The sequence below is a fragment of the Diadema setosum genome, chromosome 8 (assembly GCF_964275005.1).
Source record: "Diadema setosum chromosome 8, eeDiaSeto1, whole genome shotgun sequence".
Lineage (NCBI taxonomy): Eukaryota > Metazoa > Echinodermata > Echinoidea > Diadematoida > Diadematidae > Diadema > Diadema setosum.
Window position 1 is genome coordinate 25,018,781 of NC_092692.1, and position 21,302 is coordinate 25,040,082.

Sequence of the window (21,302 nt, forward strand, 5' to 3'; positions counted from 1 at the left end):
ATGCTGGTATGTATCTATATGTTATCTTCTGAACTTAACATAACTTGTGTTTGCAGATTTGACATATCAGTCCCAATTGCATGAATTATAGGTACGACTTCTTGATAGATATAAATCTATTACTTCTTTTTCGCCGTGATAATACATAAGTATGTCTACATCAACAAAAGTAGAAATATTTCTGTATTTTATTAATACTAAATAAATTTCACGATGCAAATAAAGCGGATAGAAGCTTTATATTCGAACTATTGAGATCAAGCAAAGGAAACAAACTTACTTCTCACTAGCATCAATCATAGCTTTATACGTGTTATATAACACAGGTGTTGAAAAAAAAAAACATATAGTCTACGAATCGTTATAGGTTAGAACGAAATCCCGGGTAGCTCGGAGTGACATCAGTGGCGCTATAGTATACCCATTGGAGAGAGGAGATATGGCCTATTCGCAGCGGGAGACGACCTTCAGCAATACGCCATTCGGCGGTGTGAGGAACCCGACTTTGCCAAGCTCGGGTGGAACCTTCACCAGTGATAAAAGCAAGCAGATATACGTTCACCTCAAACCATGTAGAAAATTAACGAAAGCATCAAGAAACTAAGTTTCGGGGTCAACTGGGAAATGGTCTTTGAAGTATTAATGAATAGTTGGGGATAGGCTTAACCTCTTTTGTAACACCTATGCCAATAACGACTTACACACACACACACAAAAAAAATACCTATGAAAAACGGACCAGTTAGAATTAAGTCTGAAAATTGTATCACAATGAGATAAAAATTTAGCAAAGTTACAAAATAGTTCTTGAAAATGAAATGAGTATGTTGATGTTGTCTCTGCCGCACAAATTGCCATACAGTTTGTGCTAAAAATCTTGAAATTTCAAGGTTTTTTGTTTTGTTTACTGAATGCAATCATATCCCACTTTCAGATCCTGATATTGTCTGATTGATCATGATTTTGAAGCTATTCAGCGAAAAATGTTATTGTGTTCACATTTCTACTGTAGAAAAAAAAATAGACTCCGACAATTCATTTGTGTGGGCCTTCTTTTTTTCACGATCTATGGTAATGGAAAATTGTAAGGTGATGACCTTATCAGCTAACTCAATTACATGTATCATTCGTATATATTCATAATTCTAACTGTTGCGAAAGTAAATGAAGTATTTGCATAACTTTTCTGACTAGGAATTCCCAACAACGTTCTTTTACAATAAACGACAACCACAAAACGCAAAACTAAGGCGTCCTAGCACTCAATTTGACAAAAAAGAAAAGAAAACTAAAACCACAAAATGACACCATATAATACGAGGGAGCTTCCCTAAAGCTCCCTATATAATATCAGCATTACTGTCTCATCAACTCCCCACATCACCACATAGGCCTACCTGGGTCTGTGGAGAAAGCTCGAAGCGCACTTCCTGCAGGGCGCGGACCAAAGCTAACTTGACCTCCGCTAGTCCCAACCTCGTCCCTATGCACATACGAGGCCCGGCTCCAAACGGCATCCATGCAAGGGGATGACGAGTCTCACGGTTCTCTTTGCTGAACCTTTATAATCAAGAATAATAAGTATTTTAACAAGAAAAGCAGAATCATAAAGCTGTAATCATTCTGTCTACAGGCTCTATGGTCCTAACTCAGCACTATGATACTTAAATCGTGGAGTAAAGAATCCAGACCGCCTAAAATGTTAAACTTTGGTGCTACGTGTACTGCATCTGTTAGTATCGCTGTACTATGTCGTGCGCAGCAATGATTAATGATCAAGTAAAGAAAAAGTATACCCACAGATATCACCATTGTCATTACTGGGTTTCCTTTTTCAACAACAAAATTTCAGAGATAGCTGTCGCCAGAAATCGCATTTTTTTTTAATTATGCAAAACGCAATAGATGAGAATTTTTGTTTTTTTAAAAGATTGATCTATTCTCATTTGGCGTTATGTTGGCAAAATCTCACGTTTATTTTCACACAATAAGGAAATAATGGTCAGAACAGCTATTCTCTTTCGGGCATACTAGTGCTAGTGAAGTCAAGTGACAGACAAGAAAGATAAATGTAAGACTATTATAACCAATTCCATTCTGTTTGTTTATTTGCTTGTTTGCGATGAATGAACGACGCTGGATATCTTACGTGCCCGAGTTGTGACTCTCTCACACACGGGATCTCCATTTTATGTCCTATCCGAGGGACAGCGTGTTTTGCCTCTTTACTATAGAGGGAACGGAATGATTACACGAAATATTGCTCTGGGAATCGAATCAAGGTCCTGTGGATCTGGAAGCAGACTCGATACAAATCGAGCCAAATCACCGCCCCTGTCAAATGATTACAAACTACGGAAACAAATTTTCCTGTGGTATCAGGGAACTATAGATGATCTTCCATACATGAAATGAAAGGTTCGACTTGCCTCTCTGGGTCAAACTTGTGTGGCTCCGGCCAGTGAGTCGGGTTGTGATGAATGTTATAGATAGGGATCCACACTTGTACACCTGGTTCGATAATGTATGATCCGTGTGTAAATACGTCAGCACATTCACGATCGTTGCTAGGGACGAGAATAAAGAGGGTGCCAGTTAAGTGATATGCAATGCACATCCTAAAATCATCATCACTAGACCCTTCTCAGGTTTTTAACATTACCTTCAAGGGAAATGGAAAAGCAATTTTCGACAATAGTCCTTATTTTTTAAAATAAGTCTAAACCGTATCATTGTTATTGTATATTAAGTCATATTGTATTGCCAGAACGACAATGGTTCATCCGCTTACAGCATGTGGCTTTTCTGACCCCTAACCTGCACTAGAGAAGAATTTGCTGTATAACTGTATAATTGTACTTTTTTATTTTGTTTTTCTCTTATGTTCCGATCATTGTTGTACCCGTGCTCCCCTTCTCAATCTTAAACTCGTTTTTAACTGGGACCTGCGCTCAACAAGCTCGCTTTTAAGTAGGTTCCTTCATATTTCTTTAGCATTCATTCACAGATTCCAAACTTAACAGATCGACCACTATTATGTTTTATATATTTGCAATGTTCTATGTATGTCATGTATTTCATTTAATTTTGTTATATTTGATGTAATTTTTCATCGAGAAATATGAAAATAAATTGAAATTGAAAATTGACATTGAATTGAACTGAAATTATTTTTTAAAAGAATTTCATCAGCAAGAAATATATCCCGATTTGGTTAATGGAATACATCTCAATAATGCAATTTGAATAATCCATCAAACGAGTTCATTGTAATGATAACGAGATAAATCCATTGCCAGATAATTATGATTCCTGTAAGATGAAAAAAAAAAAATGTGGCATTATGGCATGGCCATTCCCATCAAATGACTTCGTTATAGCAATCTTGGGGATAATGCAGTTCTCTGACGAAGGTCATTATGACAAATCCATTTCGGCAAAAGAAAGACATAAAAGGAGAACCCCCCCCCCCCCCTATAAAAAATGAAAAGAAGAAAAATCAAAAGGTGGAAATGGAAGACGGGTTGGAGGTCTTTCCTGCTGTTTATCACTCGGCAAAGATATTTCCCTCTACAAAGCATAATACACACATCCCTAGCAGGAAAGACGTTGAAATCAAAACTAAAATATCAGCTAGTGGACCCAACAACTTACAAGGATAAAGGTGGATAGTAGCGCAGAATCTCGCACACCACTTGATCCAGGTAAGGCATCTTGGAAATCGTTGAGTAGTTCACATCATCGCGTTCCGGCGCCATTTCTTCGATCTCGGCAACGAGCTTCTCTTGTACATCCGGATAGGTAGCGAGGAGGTAGGAGCCCAGGGTAAGAGACGTGGCAGTGGTCTCGTAGCCAGCTGTCAGAAAATTCATGGCCTGTTTGCAAGATGACACAACTGTCTGTTAGATTTTACTTCTATAATACGCGCACCTCCCGCAGAATAGACGTGATATTCAAATGTCCCACTCTTCACATTTGAGAGGCAACACACGTTACGTTTTTAGCCAAAGTATTGTTTTGTTTTGTTTTTTTGTAGAAAGTAGTCTATAGAAAGAGAGAAAGTTCGTTTATGCTCGTCTTCGTCGCTGGGTAAGATATTCATGTAATAGTCAATTCTCAGTTTCTCTATTTCCATTTTTTTTTTTGTATTTACTTTGACATGCATACTAGTATTCTCTACGATGAGAAATTATGTCTTCTTTCATTTTTTTATTATTATCTCTTGCCTTGGAGAAATTTAAGAAAAAATACACCACTTAGAGCTACTGAAATTGATCACAAGATACACCCTCTTCTATGTCATCGGAGTACTCAGTGGACTGATTGATAAGAGATATTTTATTGATCTTCTGCAGTCTTTTGTTTGTCTTCATTTTCCATCTGTACAGGGAGGCTAGATAGCCCATACGCTGTACTGGCTGGTCTATCATGGGGTCAAGATTAATCTGTATTTGGGACGGACCACTTCACTACTTTATACACCCTATTTTTGCGATGAATGAATCAAACAGGGTCTTTTTCTACTAGCGAGGATTGTGACACTCACACATATCAGACCTTAAGTCCTATCCGAGGGACTTAGTCAAACACCAACTATTCATGTCTAGACTATGAAGTATTCATGACTGTCCATCGCATTCATGACTGACTCCATTATTCTCAAAGACGAAGATCGTCATTGACCCTGCTTGATACGCGTTGTCTCATCTCCGTTTCGGCATTGGAGGAGATATTCGTCACATTTTTGTCACCCATGTTTCAGGAGACGGTTTAATTGATATACCTAAATTCTATGCAAATTCTATTCAACATCGACAAGGTTGACAGCTCTCCCAACACTACTGTTTATTTCATTTCCATCACTTCTGTTTTCATGACAATGTATTATTACTATAAGGTTCCACAATCATTGTATAATCTTTTCATTTTACATTGTTTTGCTTATGAAACCTTATTTTCTGTTGCAAAAAAAGTGATTATGTTCTTGTCGAAGAAAATGAAATAAAATTTGAATTTAATTTAATCTAACCACTATAATTCTAGTACTCTGGAATCTAAGAAATGAAAGCAAAATGTGTCACACTAAAAGTTGAATTTTACTGCAGTAGGTGGGAAGAAGACAAAATCGATGTCTAGTCAACATTATTCTTTGAATGCCAAGGACGTCCGTTTAGTCCGGGTTAGCGCTAAAACTCAAATGCCTCAAGGCCAGCCCTGTTTTGATGCATGGTGGAATGGCTTGTTAGCAAAGTTGGAAATGCGAACAGTGTTCGTATCTGTGACCGGGATGAGTCAATAAAAAGCATCGCGCATTGTAGAGTTTGCCAACCAACCTACCCAGATCACTTCTTAGTGGCATAGTGGATAAGACTCCCGACTCCCGATCGGAGGACCCGAGTTCGAATCCCACCCAGTGCTGACGTCCTTGGACAAGATGCTTTTACCCATCATGTCCCTCTTGACCCAGATGTATAAATGGGTACCTGGCAACGCTAGGGTAATCATAATGGCAGGGCCCTCTGGTAGAGCAGTGGTAACACTGAAGAGGGTACCCTTGATAAATAGGACCTTATTATTGTTATTGTTATTATTATCTTTATTATCATTATTATCAATAGTAGTAGTAGTATTAGTATTATTATTATTATCATTATTATTATTATCCAGGGGTATTTTTGGAAGATTTCTTTGCTTATCATCGTGTTACCAGCATAATGAAACTCTGTAAACGTTTTTAACGGCAAATGAAAACCGAAGTTAGGAGTAGTAATAAATGGACATTAATGATCGTGATCGTGCTAACGAGCTATCCAAGAGTGCCTCTGTGACGGGGCTCTACAATGGTTCTTTGAGTCACGATGTGTTTAGTGATTCCCTGCGATCTAAGATAAAACTAGACTCAGAGAGATCAGGAGGGGGTGTATCAGAGCACTGGTAATTAACACATGGGGATTTGTTTAAAGTTATCTCTATTAGTACAATTACTATTGAGTTAAGTAATCTAGTAAAGGAGTATATGAGATGTTGCGACATAATGACGTTTCTTTCTACCTGAGCTATTATCTCTTCCTCCGAGAGATTCTTCTTGGAAACACCCTTGGCTCTGGATGGTCTCTCCATTGAGCTATTCATGTGCATGTTGTGCATGTCATCGTCGTCATTTTCATTCGCGAGTTCACCCGTACCATCCTCGGCTTCAATTAGAAGTTGGAGGAAATCTGCAGACTAATAAATGTCAAATTAAAAACAAAATAAAAATCTAATATAGTTAATAATAAAAGAGATTATTACCTCGTAAATCCTAAAACATTCTTAGCTCAGAAATCAATTATGGAATTACAGTACGAACCCGACGCCTGTGATAACTTTAACAAAGTAAAGCAGTATACTTCTCTGTCTAAGAAAGTACTTCTCATCGAAATGTGTTTAAGTATTCTGTCTTTGCACATTTTAATCACACCTGAATTATCCTCGTTCCCCTTTTTATTAAAGATTATAAAGGGCCAATTGTTTGCTGGATAAGGGGGTGGGGGATAGAGAAATTTTCATGCCACCCACGTTGGACTCTTAAATAAGATCTTCAAATGATTCGATCAGTATTGACCAAAATTACAAAACAATGAAATGATTTATTTGCCCGTTTATTTGTTGTGTTTTAATTACATTTCTCGCATGGTGACACATGTCGTTTTCGTGACAGCTGTCACAGCTCTATCATATTTTGACATATACCGGTGTGCGTTTTGCACCTTCACAGACAGAGTACACAGTGAAGTAACGATACCAACACACCTTTATCCTGGTGGTCACACACCCTCTTTCATGCCTAAGACAACAGGTCAAACCGGTCAAGACAGTAAGAGGGAAGGGACAAGGAAGAGAGGTACATCGTGTGAACCTTGGCAATAGAATGCAGTGCCCTTTGTGCTGTGACATGAATTGTTAACTGCTAGTAACATTCTTTCTTTTCACTCAAAGTTTTACCTGTTTTGCACCAGGGCGCTTTCTCAGTGCAATCGCTTCCTTGACGACAGCGGTAAAAAACTGTATCACATCCTTAGGCATAAACGTGATACCAATCAGCTTGAAGAAAGGCTTCAGGCTTGGTATCAATGCTTTTGAATTAAAAAAAGATATTGAAGAGAAATGAATAAGCAAATCAAATTAAAAACATCGAAACTAATCAACTGTAAGAAATCAACCGAAAGACGTGTGAGTTCTAATCAAAATCTTCTTTCAAATACAACCTTCACAGCTACAATGGTGAAATTCAAAGGAAAAATTCACAATAGGACTGTGGATTAAACTACACAAAATGACATACTCACACACACACACATACGTACACACACACACACACACACACACATATATATATATATATATATATATATATATATATATATATATTATGTATACAATTGATGACGGATATTACACATAACATATACTTGTAAATTGTTCACGCATCTTATCTTAAAAGTAACGGAAGCGCGATTTACGAACGTACAGACAGCCAAAAAATATGGCGTTGAAGAGGATGGGTCAAAAATGCGCCTGGCGTTGGTCACAAAGGGATGTGTTGGGTCCTTCTGTGAGTTGACGTCCAGTCCGAATGCACACCTCGCTACTGAGTCCATTACGAAACCGCCATAGAGACTGCATGCGATATACGGAAATATAACGCATTTCATAACACACCATCATTGACTTTTTCGTTCACATACTACACTCGAAACACATCCCCTCAATCTCAGTCTGATGGGCGGACAATATCTAAAGGCAAATTTGAAGGAGTATAAGAATATGAAATGGTGGCGTCTATGGCGCGCTATTTGCCCAATGATTCCGATAAACTCAGTTTATCGCCGATAAACTTAGTTTTTCAACCGATAAACTTAGTTTATCAGTCGATAAACTCAGTTTTTCGAGAGAAACTCTGCTTATCGACTGAAAAACTAAATTTATCGCGATAAACCTAGTTTTTCACTCGATAAACAGAGTTTATAGATAAACTGAGTTTTTCGATAAACTAAGTTTACTGAGTTTTTCGATAAACTAAGTTTACCGAAAAACTAAGTCTAACGATAAACTCTGTTTATCAAGCGAAAAACTAAGTTTATCGATAAACATGGTTATTTCAGCTTTGGCGAAAGGGGGCGCTAGTACGGTCTAAATTAGCCGCAGGATTGGGACGTGGAGTTTGGCACGCAGTGCCACAGACTAGCCGCAGACTTGCGACTACAGTACCCAGTAGTCACGACGGCATTCCACGTGAAACGTTAACGCAAACCAACACAAAGTGCACTTTGTCTGTCAAGTCGTACTTAGACTAAGATTGACTGGCGCTGAGTCTGACTTACTAAGTGCGACCTTTGTGAAACAGGCCCCAGGTCCTATACACGACCATGAGCAGTGGCAACGCTCAAAGCCGTACGCTTCTACTCTGGCAACACTATTCAAAGCTCAAAGCGCCCTCTACTGACAAAGCTTGAATAACTCTGATTATCGATAAAGTTAGTTTTTTTGGCGATGAACTTAGTTTATCGCGGTAAACTGAGTTTATCGCCGAAAAACTATGTTTATCGGTCGATAAACTAAGTTTATCGACTGAAAAACAAAGTTTCTCGCGATAAACTGAGTTTACCGCCGAAAAACTTTTTCGAGAGAAACTCTGTTTATCGAGCGAAAAACTAAGTTTATCACGATAAACTTAGTTTTTCGCTTCGTTATCAGCCGATAAACTGAGTTTTTCGCTTGATAAACAGAGTTTATCGAAAAACTTAGTTTATCGCTCGATAAACAGAGTTTCTCTCGAAAAACTTTGTTTATCGACTGATAAACTAAGTTTTTCGGCGATAAACTGAGTTTATCGGAATTATTGGGCAAATAGCGCGCCCTAGGCGTCACAAGTACGGTCTCGAAATTAACACAAAATGGCTATGGGACCTTAGTTGAGGGTCAAATTTAAAACACAGCCGATTGTATAGGAGGTCTATCGACGAAATTGATGTAGCAACATGTAAATGGGACAAATAGCAAGAAATGACTAAAAAGAAACACGACAGAATTATTTCACTTGTAAGAGGAGGTGCTGGGCCTGCATAATGTTACTCTTCGTGCGCTATGAGGTGCACCCAAAGAAGCAATGCTGCTGTCTCCCGTCCCCAGATCGTCTCATCACCAAACACCATTTCCTTTATCTGGTTTCCATCTTTTCTCAACTTCGGGAAAGTGTGACGCCTGCATTATAAAACTATCACCTCTAGAGAATGATTGTCAAAAAATTCGTGTATGCTCTCTGGAAAGGTGGAGAATGAAAGTTCATGGGGGGGGGGGGTGGTATGTGTATTTCAATCTCACACGGATGTCGTCTAGTTTTATGGAACATTGTTTTTAAATAAAAAAAAAAGTGGAGTAAAAAATTATGACATTTCATAAAATAGAATAGTATACTTCTACAAGGGAAATATTTCAACAAAGACAAGACGATTATATTCGATGATTTAGAATTTGTATGACGAGGGAGGTGTACGATACAGCAAAAAAAAAAAAAAAAAGAAGAAGAAAGAAATAGAACAGTATCTTGGCTAAAGTGGATCTATTCAGACACAAGTTTCACCCATCGCAGTTCAAATCAGCATCTATTTAGATAACTGACATCACTACTTAACGTTAACATTAATGAGACATATACATTTTGTTTGTTGGAATGTGTTTATTTTTCTATTTTTTTTTTAATTTCTCACTTAAAGTTATCACCTATAATAGGCCTACCTTTACCATGAAAACTAATAACACTTGATTTTCATGCTTTTATCGCCTGCCCTTTAGGTTACAATCTGGTCATGTACCACACGCATCACGTGACATGTTTTCCTCTTAAGTACTTCAATAATTAATAGATACTTTCTGTAGCTTATCTTTGACACCACAAAGCATTCTCCAACCTTCATTTCTCCAAGTTTGGAAAATTTAATGTGAGAACACATCGGTGGTGAAAAGACAAGGCCACGTGGTTAAATGCACTGATCTCTAAAATGAAGTTCGAGTGTTTCTGAGACAGAGAAATGGACAGTTGGTGGCATTTTATATCATAACTGATAGAGAGGGGTCTTCGACAGTCCGTCAGCGACACGACAAAATTATCAAATAAACTTTTCATTTGATATGGCAATAGCAGGGTGGAAAAGGTACTTACTCCTTACACTGGATAATCCCGTCTCTTTTGCATACATCGCGAAGACTGTCAACCATTACATCTGCGCAGTCGTTCAGGGCATCTGACATCTACGGAATGTGATGAGATTTCAAACAAAATGTGATAGACGAATTAGCATTCTTATTTCTGTTTGGAGGCTTTTGGACTATACAACGTTCGTTTGTGTAATCGGCAGGAGATTAAAAAAAAATAAAACTTTGTCTTTCATCACAAGACCCTTCTAACAAATGTCCAAAATGTTATAACTTAGGGCACTAAAGTGTTCTTCCTCTTTGTGCAATGTCATCGGTATATATTCGCAACATTTGATGAAGTGGTAAAACAACTGTGTTGTTACCAAATTTTCCGACTTTCTAGTGCCTCAGATTTCGTTTTGTTTCTCACTATTCAAACGTGCTTAACCGTTTGACCACTTCTGAGCAGCAGCAGTTTAAGCCCTCCTTAAAGGGAAGGCAAACCCAAAGAGCAATATGGATTGAGTGAAAGCAGCAGTATCAGTAGAACACATCAGTGAAAGTTTGAAGAAATTTTTAAAAATTTTTTTTTAAATTTTGGTGTTGGAACCGCTGGATGAGAAGACTACTAGAGGTTATGACGTATGAGAGGACAACAATACAAAGAAAATATGGAGGAAATTCAACGAAAATTCACTTTTCTAGAATTATGAAAGGGCACTTGACTAACCGCTTTCATAGAAGTAGAAGGAATAATTGCTACCCTTAACATATGTCAGTATCAAGTTGATGAAATTTGTAATTTGCATTAAAAAAATGACGTGTTCTACTAATGTTGCTGCTTTCACTCAATCCACATTGCTCTTTGGGTTTGTGTTCCCTTTAAGAAGAATAAGTACTGAGGGAAATTTTATCTATATTGAGGCTTCAACCAAATTGTCCCTAGGTGTTCGAAACAGCAGGGAAGCCTACAACTAACTTGGCATTTTGCCTTACTACAATAGAAAGCTTGATTTTTCGTATATGTATATGTGATGAGAATTCCACATGAAGCATTTTCCTGCTCTTCCTGACACTGCACCTATACTGGTGTGTTTCTATAGATGCTCAAATCAAATGGGACACATTTCGGAAGTTTATACTGACAATAGCAAAATGCATTGGATACTCACGATCTTCAATTTCCTCCCAGTAAATGTCGGTGTGAGAATTTCACGAACCCTTTTCCATTGCGCGCCATGTAGATTAAACAACATGTGATCCATGACGCCTGATGAAAGTGGTAACTTCTATGGAAACAAACATTGTTAGCATTATTGATTTAGAATTATTTCCTGCAGGTTGGAGTCATTATAAAACCGTAACAATAATAATAACAACAACAACCAGATTTTTGACCATACTAGTTAAAACTGAAGGATATCTGACTTTCATCACTGCTTTACAAAGTTTATACAAAAACCGTGATAATGCGCATTGAATAGGGATTATATCAATTTGTTTAACTGATTTTACCCTTCTATTTGTAAACTTCCCGAAGTCTTTAATTAATAATTTGCGAAGAATATCGAGGTCGTTGATGACGAGGATGGGGTCCCTCCAGAAGTAGAACCCGACCACAGGCCCGTACTCCTTGCTATACCGCTCCAACGCTCCTGGTATATCCTGGGGAAAGGATTGAATATGTATAAGAGGTGGATAAGTGTATGCGTCTGACTAAACATAACGCGCATGCATCTTCACTTTTATGAACGACAAAGGCGATTTCACACAAAAAGAAGGAGAGCGAGAGAGAGAGAGAGAGAGAGAGAAAGCAAGAGAGATAGAGAAAAGAGAGCAAACTGATAAAATGATTAAATGATTTATGTCAAAATATCGATGGACATATCTACAGCAATAGTAATCTAATACTGATTACCATGACGATAGTAATATGAAATACTAATAATTATTCTAATGATAATAATAACAAAATTGATGGTAAAAGTGAGAGTAATAGTAATCGTGATAATTATGACAATAGTAGTAGTTAAATAATAAGACATTGACACATACATAATAGATAATGAATAATCAACAACAAGTTACATAAAATGCAATATTCTCGAAGTATAATACGTACTAAGTATACAAACCTATTCTGCTAAAGCACAATGCAGTGTTCAGACATGATCATATTATTTAGATACCGAGTACTTTCCATTTATCACTTTATGTTCACTTTGTGAGTGTAATTTGCTATTTTTTTTTTACAGATTTTGACGTAATTGATGGAGAAAGGAGTAGAAGGCCGCGGTACACGGTATAGTAAGTACAGTGTTCCTTTTTGCTACTGGCAGCACCACTGTGTTACAATCTACATTCTTTCCACTTCACGTTTGCTTCTGACAGTAATAAATTGGTAGTATGTATGTTGAATCAAAATTACTTGGACTAAGTGCGCAAAAACGCCCGAAATTAAAGAAAAGAAAAGTAGTGATGATGGTGTACACCAATATACCATTCCATATAATTAATGAGCGGGAAATAGTGAATTAAAAACGTTCACAACAACAGAACGAGAGCAGACGTAAAATATAGAGCTATGTGATTTGGAAGTTTCACATGATCTAGCGACTTTAAGAGATCACTCCCGAGCAAATGCATAAAAGATGGGCCAGTTTCACCACTTCACAACATTTCCCCTGGTTTTCACACAAAGATAGTAGAACATAATATTCTTCGTCAATATAAGAGGCAAGAACAACTTCTTTCTTGTAAATCTCACACACGAAACCTTGCGAGGATATGATTAATTATAATTATTTTCAAACTTGTGTAGTGAAAACATAAGAATCTTTATGGATAAACATTTACCAATCAACTTAATATTATTTGGTTGACAAGGATAAGTTTGTCCGGATTTATGTACCAGAAGTTTAATTATTTTAAAGTTTATTTTGAATGTTTTTGCGCATGTTTTGGAATGTTCATGCAATGTCATGTGAGTCAATAATTTATGTTGGTTCTAAAGAAATTTTATAGTGATTCAATACCGGGTATTTCATACAGGAAGGGGAGGTTTTCTGCATTCTGTCTCTTTGTAAAGAATGGGTAAAGTACCCGTAAGCAACCTTGCTCCTACAGCTTCAGCCTGGATCCTCCTCAGGTGATTGAGGAGGAGGAGGGAAAAGAAGGAGGCAACGACGAGGCAGATGAGACACTGGGTACGTCTATGGCCCGTTTTGTGAGAGCTCTTCGGATATTACAGGAACCTCATGCAGGAGTTTGCCGAGGAAGATGTCCCTGGTTTTATAGCATTCTAAAAGGTTTGTCTGAATATCTTCCAGGAACTCCTGGATAAGGTTAGGCAGCGTATCACCAAACAGACTACGCACTTACACGCACCGATTCCACTGGGCAATGTGTGTCTTCCATCAATCCTATGCGTTCCCTTGCAACTGGTACATTAGTGTGGTATTACCAATAAATTCTTCTTTTAAACATTAACATTCCCTGTTCATAATTTTCGAGCCCTTAACCAAACTTTTGCTAATCGTGACAGTTTTTTCCAGTATAGTCCAACAGACACACCAACAGACACATCTGTATGCAATCCAGTCTCACATGCGATTGAGGCCTATCTTGGCGTACGCCGTGCTCACTACTAGATTCTTCTTGCTAGTGTCCCCAAACGAAGCTTTGAGGTCGACAAAGTTTTGAACATGAACGCGGCGACCGCTTGCAACACCACCCTTGCGGTCATCAATTACATTGTAGTAAGTTGGCCACAGCGCGACTTTTCCGCGGATCGCAGGGGATCACTCCCACACCAGCAGAATATCGATAGATCGCTCGACCCAAATCACACAGTATAATTATGATAGGCACGGAGGAACGTGAAATCACAAGGTCTCTTTCTGCGGTTGGGGAATCATTGTTCTCTGCTATTTGCTTTTTCCTTTTCGATATGACAGGAGAAGGACATACAAAAGGCTAGTCATAACTCACTGGCTGAATGAACATGATCGACTTCTACTTACAACAGCTACAGTGCAAGGCAGTTATTCAGTCTTCAAAAGATTGATATGTGAACAAGCATTGACCGAAGAGAACCCTTGTTTGAATAGTGAAGGAGGAGAGAGAGAAATGAGGGTCAGGGATCGAGGCAAGGGTAACAAAGAGATGTGAAGCTGACTGTTTTTCTTTATTCAGACCTGAACCTCCGTAAGTGATAAGGGAAAAAAAAAAGACCTTGCCTCCAGATATGCCCTCCTCCGATGATTACTTATCAAGTTATTGATTTATATTCAACAGATATCACATGAAATGTAAGTATTTTCCATTTGTGAAATATTAATTACGATGCCTCTTACAAGGATTGTAGTTAATCGTATATATGCTCAGTCTGACTAAGAGCTAATATTTTACACATTGATACGTGTTGGGGTTTAAGCTGGTGAGGTGTGCGTGTTCATTCATTTGGGTAGCAGGGCATGAAAGTATACAAACAATATCCATATCCACACCACACCAATCCGTAGACTGGTTCCCACTGCCGATCATTTCAACTCGATCAAGCCCGACAAACCTTATTTTGGCCCACTGATCTCTATGGAAGTTCCATAGAGATCAGTGACATGTCAAAAATAATCGCGTAGGAAGCCAGACCAATGCCGATCATGACGTAGATCGACCCTGATCGCCCCGATCAGGCATAAATCACTGATCTCTAGGGAACTTCCATAGACAAATCTCTCCAGCCTGTCCGCATATGCATGGTGACTGATCACACGTAGCAACGCGAGAAGCTGAGCTGGTCTGAATACGACAATGAGAACTTTGATCCAAATGTTCATTGAGGCGATCTGAGCAAGCAGACGACAATGACACGGCAAGGGGCTGATTAGAAAGATCGAGGCGGTCTGACTCGTCAGACGACTACTACCACGAGTGGGGAATGTGTGACTTATCAGACTCGTAGTCCCAACAATGAAATAAGATGTTATAAAGTAAAAGGCTCTCTGTATACACCACCGAGCTTCCAGCCCGACAGTCAGTGTTGGTTCTAATCCTCAAAGCATGCAGCAGGTACATACTGCGTATCTATTCAAATTAACGGACTTCTCGTGGCGTGGATAAGACGCCTGTCCGACGATGAGGAGGTCGTTGATCGGAATCATACTGTATATACAATTGATCATTATAATGTTGATTCAAGAGATTTCGGATTTATGGAAACTTCAAAAAAAAAAATACAGTTACTCTTGAAGAAAGCACATTTATTCACACAGCCGTAGCACGGAATATCATTTGCTAATCTTTACATTATGTTCAGGCGAATTATTATTATTTTTATTATCATTATTATAGCTGGTTTATATATAGAGCATCACACTTGTTAAGTATCTCAATGCGCTTTACAGATTATCAACTGATCTACAGCATGAAAGATTGAGAAATACATTACGCTACATGAAGATGCTTCCTTAACGTCTATTTTTAATGATCTGTTCGATTGCTTGACCTTGTTTGGAGCTCCTACTATCAGATATCTTTTTATTTTTTAGTTGAGAAAAATTCGGATTATTTTTATCGAGTTGCTGTATTGCATGCACTTACGTTGTAGTCCGCCAAGTTTCCAATCACCGGAAATGGGCGAGGACCAGGGATTCCCATCCGCCAGAAGTACGTGTGTGTCCAAAGGTCGTAGCTGTGCATGGAAAACAGACTGAATTGTTTAAACTGACAAGAAATCTTAAAGGACCTGTACAATGCAAATGTTTGGTAGCTAATATTCATTTATGATACCCTGATCACCACTTAATTGACCAAATTTGTCATATTATTATGTTCATAATATTTTTCAGTACATGTTTTGTTTTCTTGAGATTACTTAGATCCGCACACAAACACACTCACAATAATTCAATTAAAGTTTTTTGTCCATACCAGGATAGTGTAGCACAGCTATTGGAAATGCATGTTATAGCAAAACCAGATCGTCCTCAACGGATTTAGGTTAAGATTATATGCTTTGATTAATCACATCTGCAATACGAAAACATTATTCAATTTCTCAAATTTGATGATCAGGGCATTATAAACGTAGACATGTCAACATGACTTGTGTTACATTACATAGGACCTTTGATTTTATATTGCAACTACAGTTGCATCAACACAGAACAGTGAAAACATGTTGGCCCCCATTAAATGACTATAGCCACCTTCGCGAAAAGAAACATACGTCCCCTTATCTAAGTCATTTGACATCTTCCTTTTTGCTCACTTTGTTTTCCTTAGATTTGTTTCATTAGAGTATGTGAACCTTAAAAACATTCAAAAGGTTATCGTTGTGCGTAAACTGCAGGACTATTTTGTTGTTCAGTCACTTATTTTCATGTATCAAATTAAGCCAATCATACTTGGGTACAACAAAAGGGGTTGAAAGGAAAGAGATAGCAATTATAACGAAAACACTCAAAACAAATACATAAAGGGGCAGCAATTACATCACTTCCCTGCCGTGTAATTCCACGCCACAAATTTCCCATAAGACATTAAGTTATATGAACCACCTCATCTTTCAGAAAGAAATCTGATTCACACATACACAAACCAACCAAAAAAAAAAAATGGAAAAAAAAGTTGTTGTGAGATACACACTCACTTGTTTTGTTTAATATTTGTTTAACACGTATTATTATTCGGACACTATCACTATATACATGTCTGAGACCTCAAACATGATCATCTTTGCTTGACGTGAGACTAGACGATAATGTGCCAATGCAAGCAACGAGCAAAAAACAAGGGAGAGAGTGTGGACGGCTTCTTGAATACAATCCACAGTGTGTCCTTAAAAGAACTGCAATACAAACTTACAAACTAAAGTTGAAAGTATCTTAAAACATCATTAAATGTTACGTCAATACATTTAAAAAACAAAGTAAATATTATAATGGAGACTATTGCGTAACACTTCGAATGTCCATTTCCTTTTTCATTTGACAAGTAACGTATACCTATTTGGATAATTCCAATTTGAATGGCCATGCCAAAGTGATATTACAGTACCTTCTTATGTTCGAGCAAGATAACTTATAACTTCCACTAATTACCAAAAATTATAGGGCCTATAATATTATGTCACAATCCTCATTAGGCGTGAACTCCGTGCAGGCATAACGTTCGGGGATAATTTCTTTTAAAGTAACATAATAAATTTGTACCATCTACTTGCATTTGACTTTCCAAGTAATGCTTATCTTTCCCTAATTCGTATCTTATGATACGTGTATATTCAGCAACACAATGAATATATCAAAGGAATCCTGCTGACAAATTATTCTAACTACTTGTATTTGCGCATACACAGTCACTGCCAGTTCAGATCTTTTTGGAACCCATCCAGTGGCGGATCCAGGATTTCATGGCCGTGAGGGGGGGGGGGGGGCACACCAACCGGACAATCATTAGCTTGGACATCGCATTGTTGGTGTTGTTAGCATTGTCGTTTTTAGCAAATCCTTTTTGGAAATTTTGGCAATTTTGGAAATTGATAATTCCCCACCAATCGAGTTGAATCAAGAAGGAATGTGCGCAAAAACCATTGTCAATCACATACAGTAGCAGTGCATGACGTATTAAGACTTTTTTTTTTCCACTTGGAACAATAATATAAGCATTTGAAAAGCGTCAACATCTGTTCAATAACATTTTATAAGTTGGTTACAATGTGTGGCACCTCAAAAAGTCGCCATAAGATAGGGATATTCTGATATAAAATACAACTAGAGATTGTAATTTGTCATCACTGACAAATTAAGGTGATCCGATTTTTTTTATCAATGATTCGAGTCCTGATAGTGCAAAGTCTCAGCTACAACATATTAAAATCTGAGAGAAATTCACCAAAGCATAAGTAAGATAGTGCTCGATAAAGAGAGTCATGTCAATTTTCACATCTAAAAAATTCCCTTCCATAGAGATAATACGTCATAGCGAAGACAGAAAAAGAAGTACATATGACCTTTGACCCCACTTTGCACAGACAGGATGGCATCTGAGCAAAGAGTGGTTATTTTATGAAATGATCCATGTAACATGGTCTTTACGTGTGCAAAATATGGGGAAGATAGGATATTTATTCACCAAGATACAGGATGAAACATCTATGACCTTTGACCCTAATTTACATACCCAAGATGGCGTCTGATCAAGTAGTTGTTATTTTATGAAATAATGTACGTGACATGAACTAAACATGTGCAAAATATGGTGGTGATAGGGTATGTTTTTCTTGAGTTATTGCAAAGAAAGTAGCAGAAAGAAAGAAATATTTCAATACATCGCAGATAAGCTTCAATTTCAACCAAGTTTTTGGACGTGATGCCGACTCCGTATGAAAAAACGAAGGGCACACTTACGATAGCCCTATGTCTCAGCTACAACATATTAAAATCTGGGAGAAATTCACCTAAGCATAAGTGAGCTAGTGCTTGATAAAGATAGTCATGTCAATTTTCATTTACATAAAAATTGCACTCCCATAGAGATTACACGTAAACTGGTCAAATTTGACAAGGTTACATTCAATCCATTTTTTCGAGGTGATGTCGTCATGTAATCAAAATTGTGTAATTTCATTTATGAAAGAGCATTTCATAAGCTACAACATATTGAAATTTGGGTGAAAATTGGCAAAGGATAAGTGAGATACGCTCGAGTACACTTGAAATTTGATGACGTCATTTTGAAAATTTACTTTTTTTATTTTATTAAGAAATTCGATATCTTTTAATCATTTTGTCAGCATAGCCAACCCATGAAATGACATGTACAACTCATCATCTTTCAGAATGTGTCAAGAAAATGGGGGGTCACCGTCCATCCTTACGAGTAAAATCGGATTTAAAATTGGCGGTTTTTTTGGCATAGTTGCACTGTGTATCCCCATTGACGCACGCGCGGAATTTTGAATTTGACGGGCCCGTATGACGTCATATTGAGTCGGATCGACTTGAAACTTGGTAGAAATAATCCTTGACATTTCGGACATCCGATCCGTGTGAAAAAATGGAAAATTTCTATTTCATTTGAGCTGTGAGTGCGAATATGTGCGCGCGCGTACGCGTCCGTCCGATTTTTTCAATTTTTCAAAAAATGCTCCAAATGGTCTGAAACGTGTGCAAAAAAAATTTGAGCTCGATTGGAGCATACAAATTTTTCAATGCGCGCGTACGCGCGCGTTTTGAAATAAAAATGAATTTTGAGAATATGAGTAGAATCCGCTCGACTTGAAATATATGTGACGTAAATTTCATTGAAATATTCCATTCCATTAATGAGATATGCATGAAAATGTGTTTTCATATAATGACGTCATAGTGACGTCACGGTCGACTGATCACTATGATTTTACTTGCGCTGTCGTCTTTGCGACATGACACATATATGGTATAAGTTTGACATTGAGAGGCAATGCACTTTCTGAGCTAACCTCTGCACAACTTTTGAGGAGAAATAAAGAAAGAAACAAAGAAAGAAGAATAAAGAATCAGTACAGATACAGAAGGTGATCCGAGAGGATACTCGGATCACCTAATTATACAAAGACTGTCCCTATACTAGTTCTGTATGGCCTGGTGTATCGTATTTGCTTCACCATGCGAAACTTCGTTTTAGACATGGAAGTTACAATATATTGCTCACGGCTGCCGTACTTCCAGAGTTGTCCTAGTGTTTATACTCACGAAATACATTATCCTATCAAACTATTATAGATAAACAATGTTGTTGGTGAAGAATTTACAGAGTGAAGTCCCTATAGTATTGAAGAATTCATTGGACGCTGCACTTTACTTACACCAAGAAAAGCACGGTCATTCCAAGAAGCAGGTATACTGTGCTCATCGACAGCGCTCCACGAATGAAGTCAAGAATACCCATCTTGTCAAGCTTCATCCGTCGATTTTCCTAGGAATGGGGTTGTCCGCCACGGCGCTGTAAGCGATCGGGACTGTATGCATGGTATGTGCACTCTTTGATCGAATTCGTCTTCGTATGGGCAAAACAAACACAGTCTGGGTCAGATCAAGGGGTCATTTACGGAGACGTGTATTAGTCAAGGCGCAGGGACGCAGAAAAAAATGACTTCGTTCAACCCACCCCGCAGAAAAGGTTTGACTGCATGGGGGTGGTCGGTTGGACCCTCTGGAACACCCCTAGGTAGTATGTGGTTAGAAATTGTGGTATCAATAAAGTTTTTAGTTGCGACAAGACCTTATTGTTTGAAAAAAAAGTCTGCGAGCGCTAAGACTACTACACGCACCACTAGCACCGCATGCTACAGGCGCCAGTGCCAGTGGTGCGTGTAGTAGTCTTAGCGCAAGTAGACTTTTTCTTCGACAAACAAGGGTTTTTGCCTGCAAACTAATTTTTCATGCCAAGCTGGGGTCGGTGTAGTGTAGTTTCTAGCCGTCTTTTCTCCGAGTTGCAGCAAGCCGAGTGAGAGCGCATACCCAGTGATTGCGACGCCCGAACCGTTTTTAGCTCACCTGAGCCAAGTGTAAGGCTCAAGTGAGCTATTGCGATCGCCCTTTGTCCGTCGTGCGTCGTGCGTCGTGCGTCGTCCGTCGTGCGTCGTCCGTCGTGCGTCGTGCGTCGTGCGTCGTGCGTAAACTTTTTACATTTTCATCTTCTTCTTGAAAACCCCAGGACCGATTTTCATCAAACTTGGCAGGTAGCATCCATAGGGGGTTAGGAACTCAATTTGTTAAAATGGGCACCATGCCCCACCCAGGGGCCCCCCAAATGAAGGAATCTTTAAAAATCTTCTCTAGAATCAGAAGTTATAGAGCTAAGATAATACTATGAGTGAGTACATTAATGACTGTAGTTTCAAGTTTGTTCATAGCAGATCCAGGGGTACCCCTCTTGGGGGCAGGGGGGGGGGGGGGGGTTGGGAAGGTCCAAATGGGGGCCTGAATTGTACATTTTCATCTTCTTCCTGAAAACCTCAAGAAGGATTTTCGTCAAACTTGGCAGGTAGCATCCCTAGGGGGTCAGGATCTCAATTTATCAAAATGGGCACCATGCCCCACCCAGAGGGCCCCAGGGGGCCCCAATTCCCCCAAATTAAG

General features: G+C 38.4%; 1 protein-coding gene across 1 annotated transcript; it reads right to left on the reverse strand.

Annotated features, from left to right (window-relative positions):
* Window positions 1-290: 290 nt before the first annotated feature.
* LOC140231873 (cytochrome P450 3A6-like) lies at window positions 291-20,151 on the reverse strand. Its single transcript, XM_072312023.1, has 12 exons — window positions 20,027-20,151; window positions 15,778-15,868; window positions 11,692-11,841; window positions 11,349-11,465; window positions 10,202-10,290; window positions 7,511-7,659; window positions 6,985-7,115; window positions 6,052-6,225; window positions 3,655-3,875; window positions 2,430-2,567; window positions 1,398-1,560; window positions 291-525 (listed from the first exon to the last, which is right to left on the reverse strand). The coding sequence occupies exons 1-12, from the start codon at window positions 20,122-20,124 to the stop codon at window positions 445-447; spliced, it is 1,602 nt and encodes a 533-aa protein (XP_072168124.1). The 5' UTR covers window positions 20,125-20,151; the 3' UTR covers window positions 291-444.
* Between the last annotated feature and the right edge of the window lie 1,151 nt (window positions 20,152-21,302).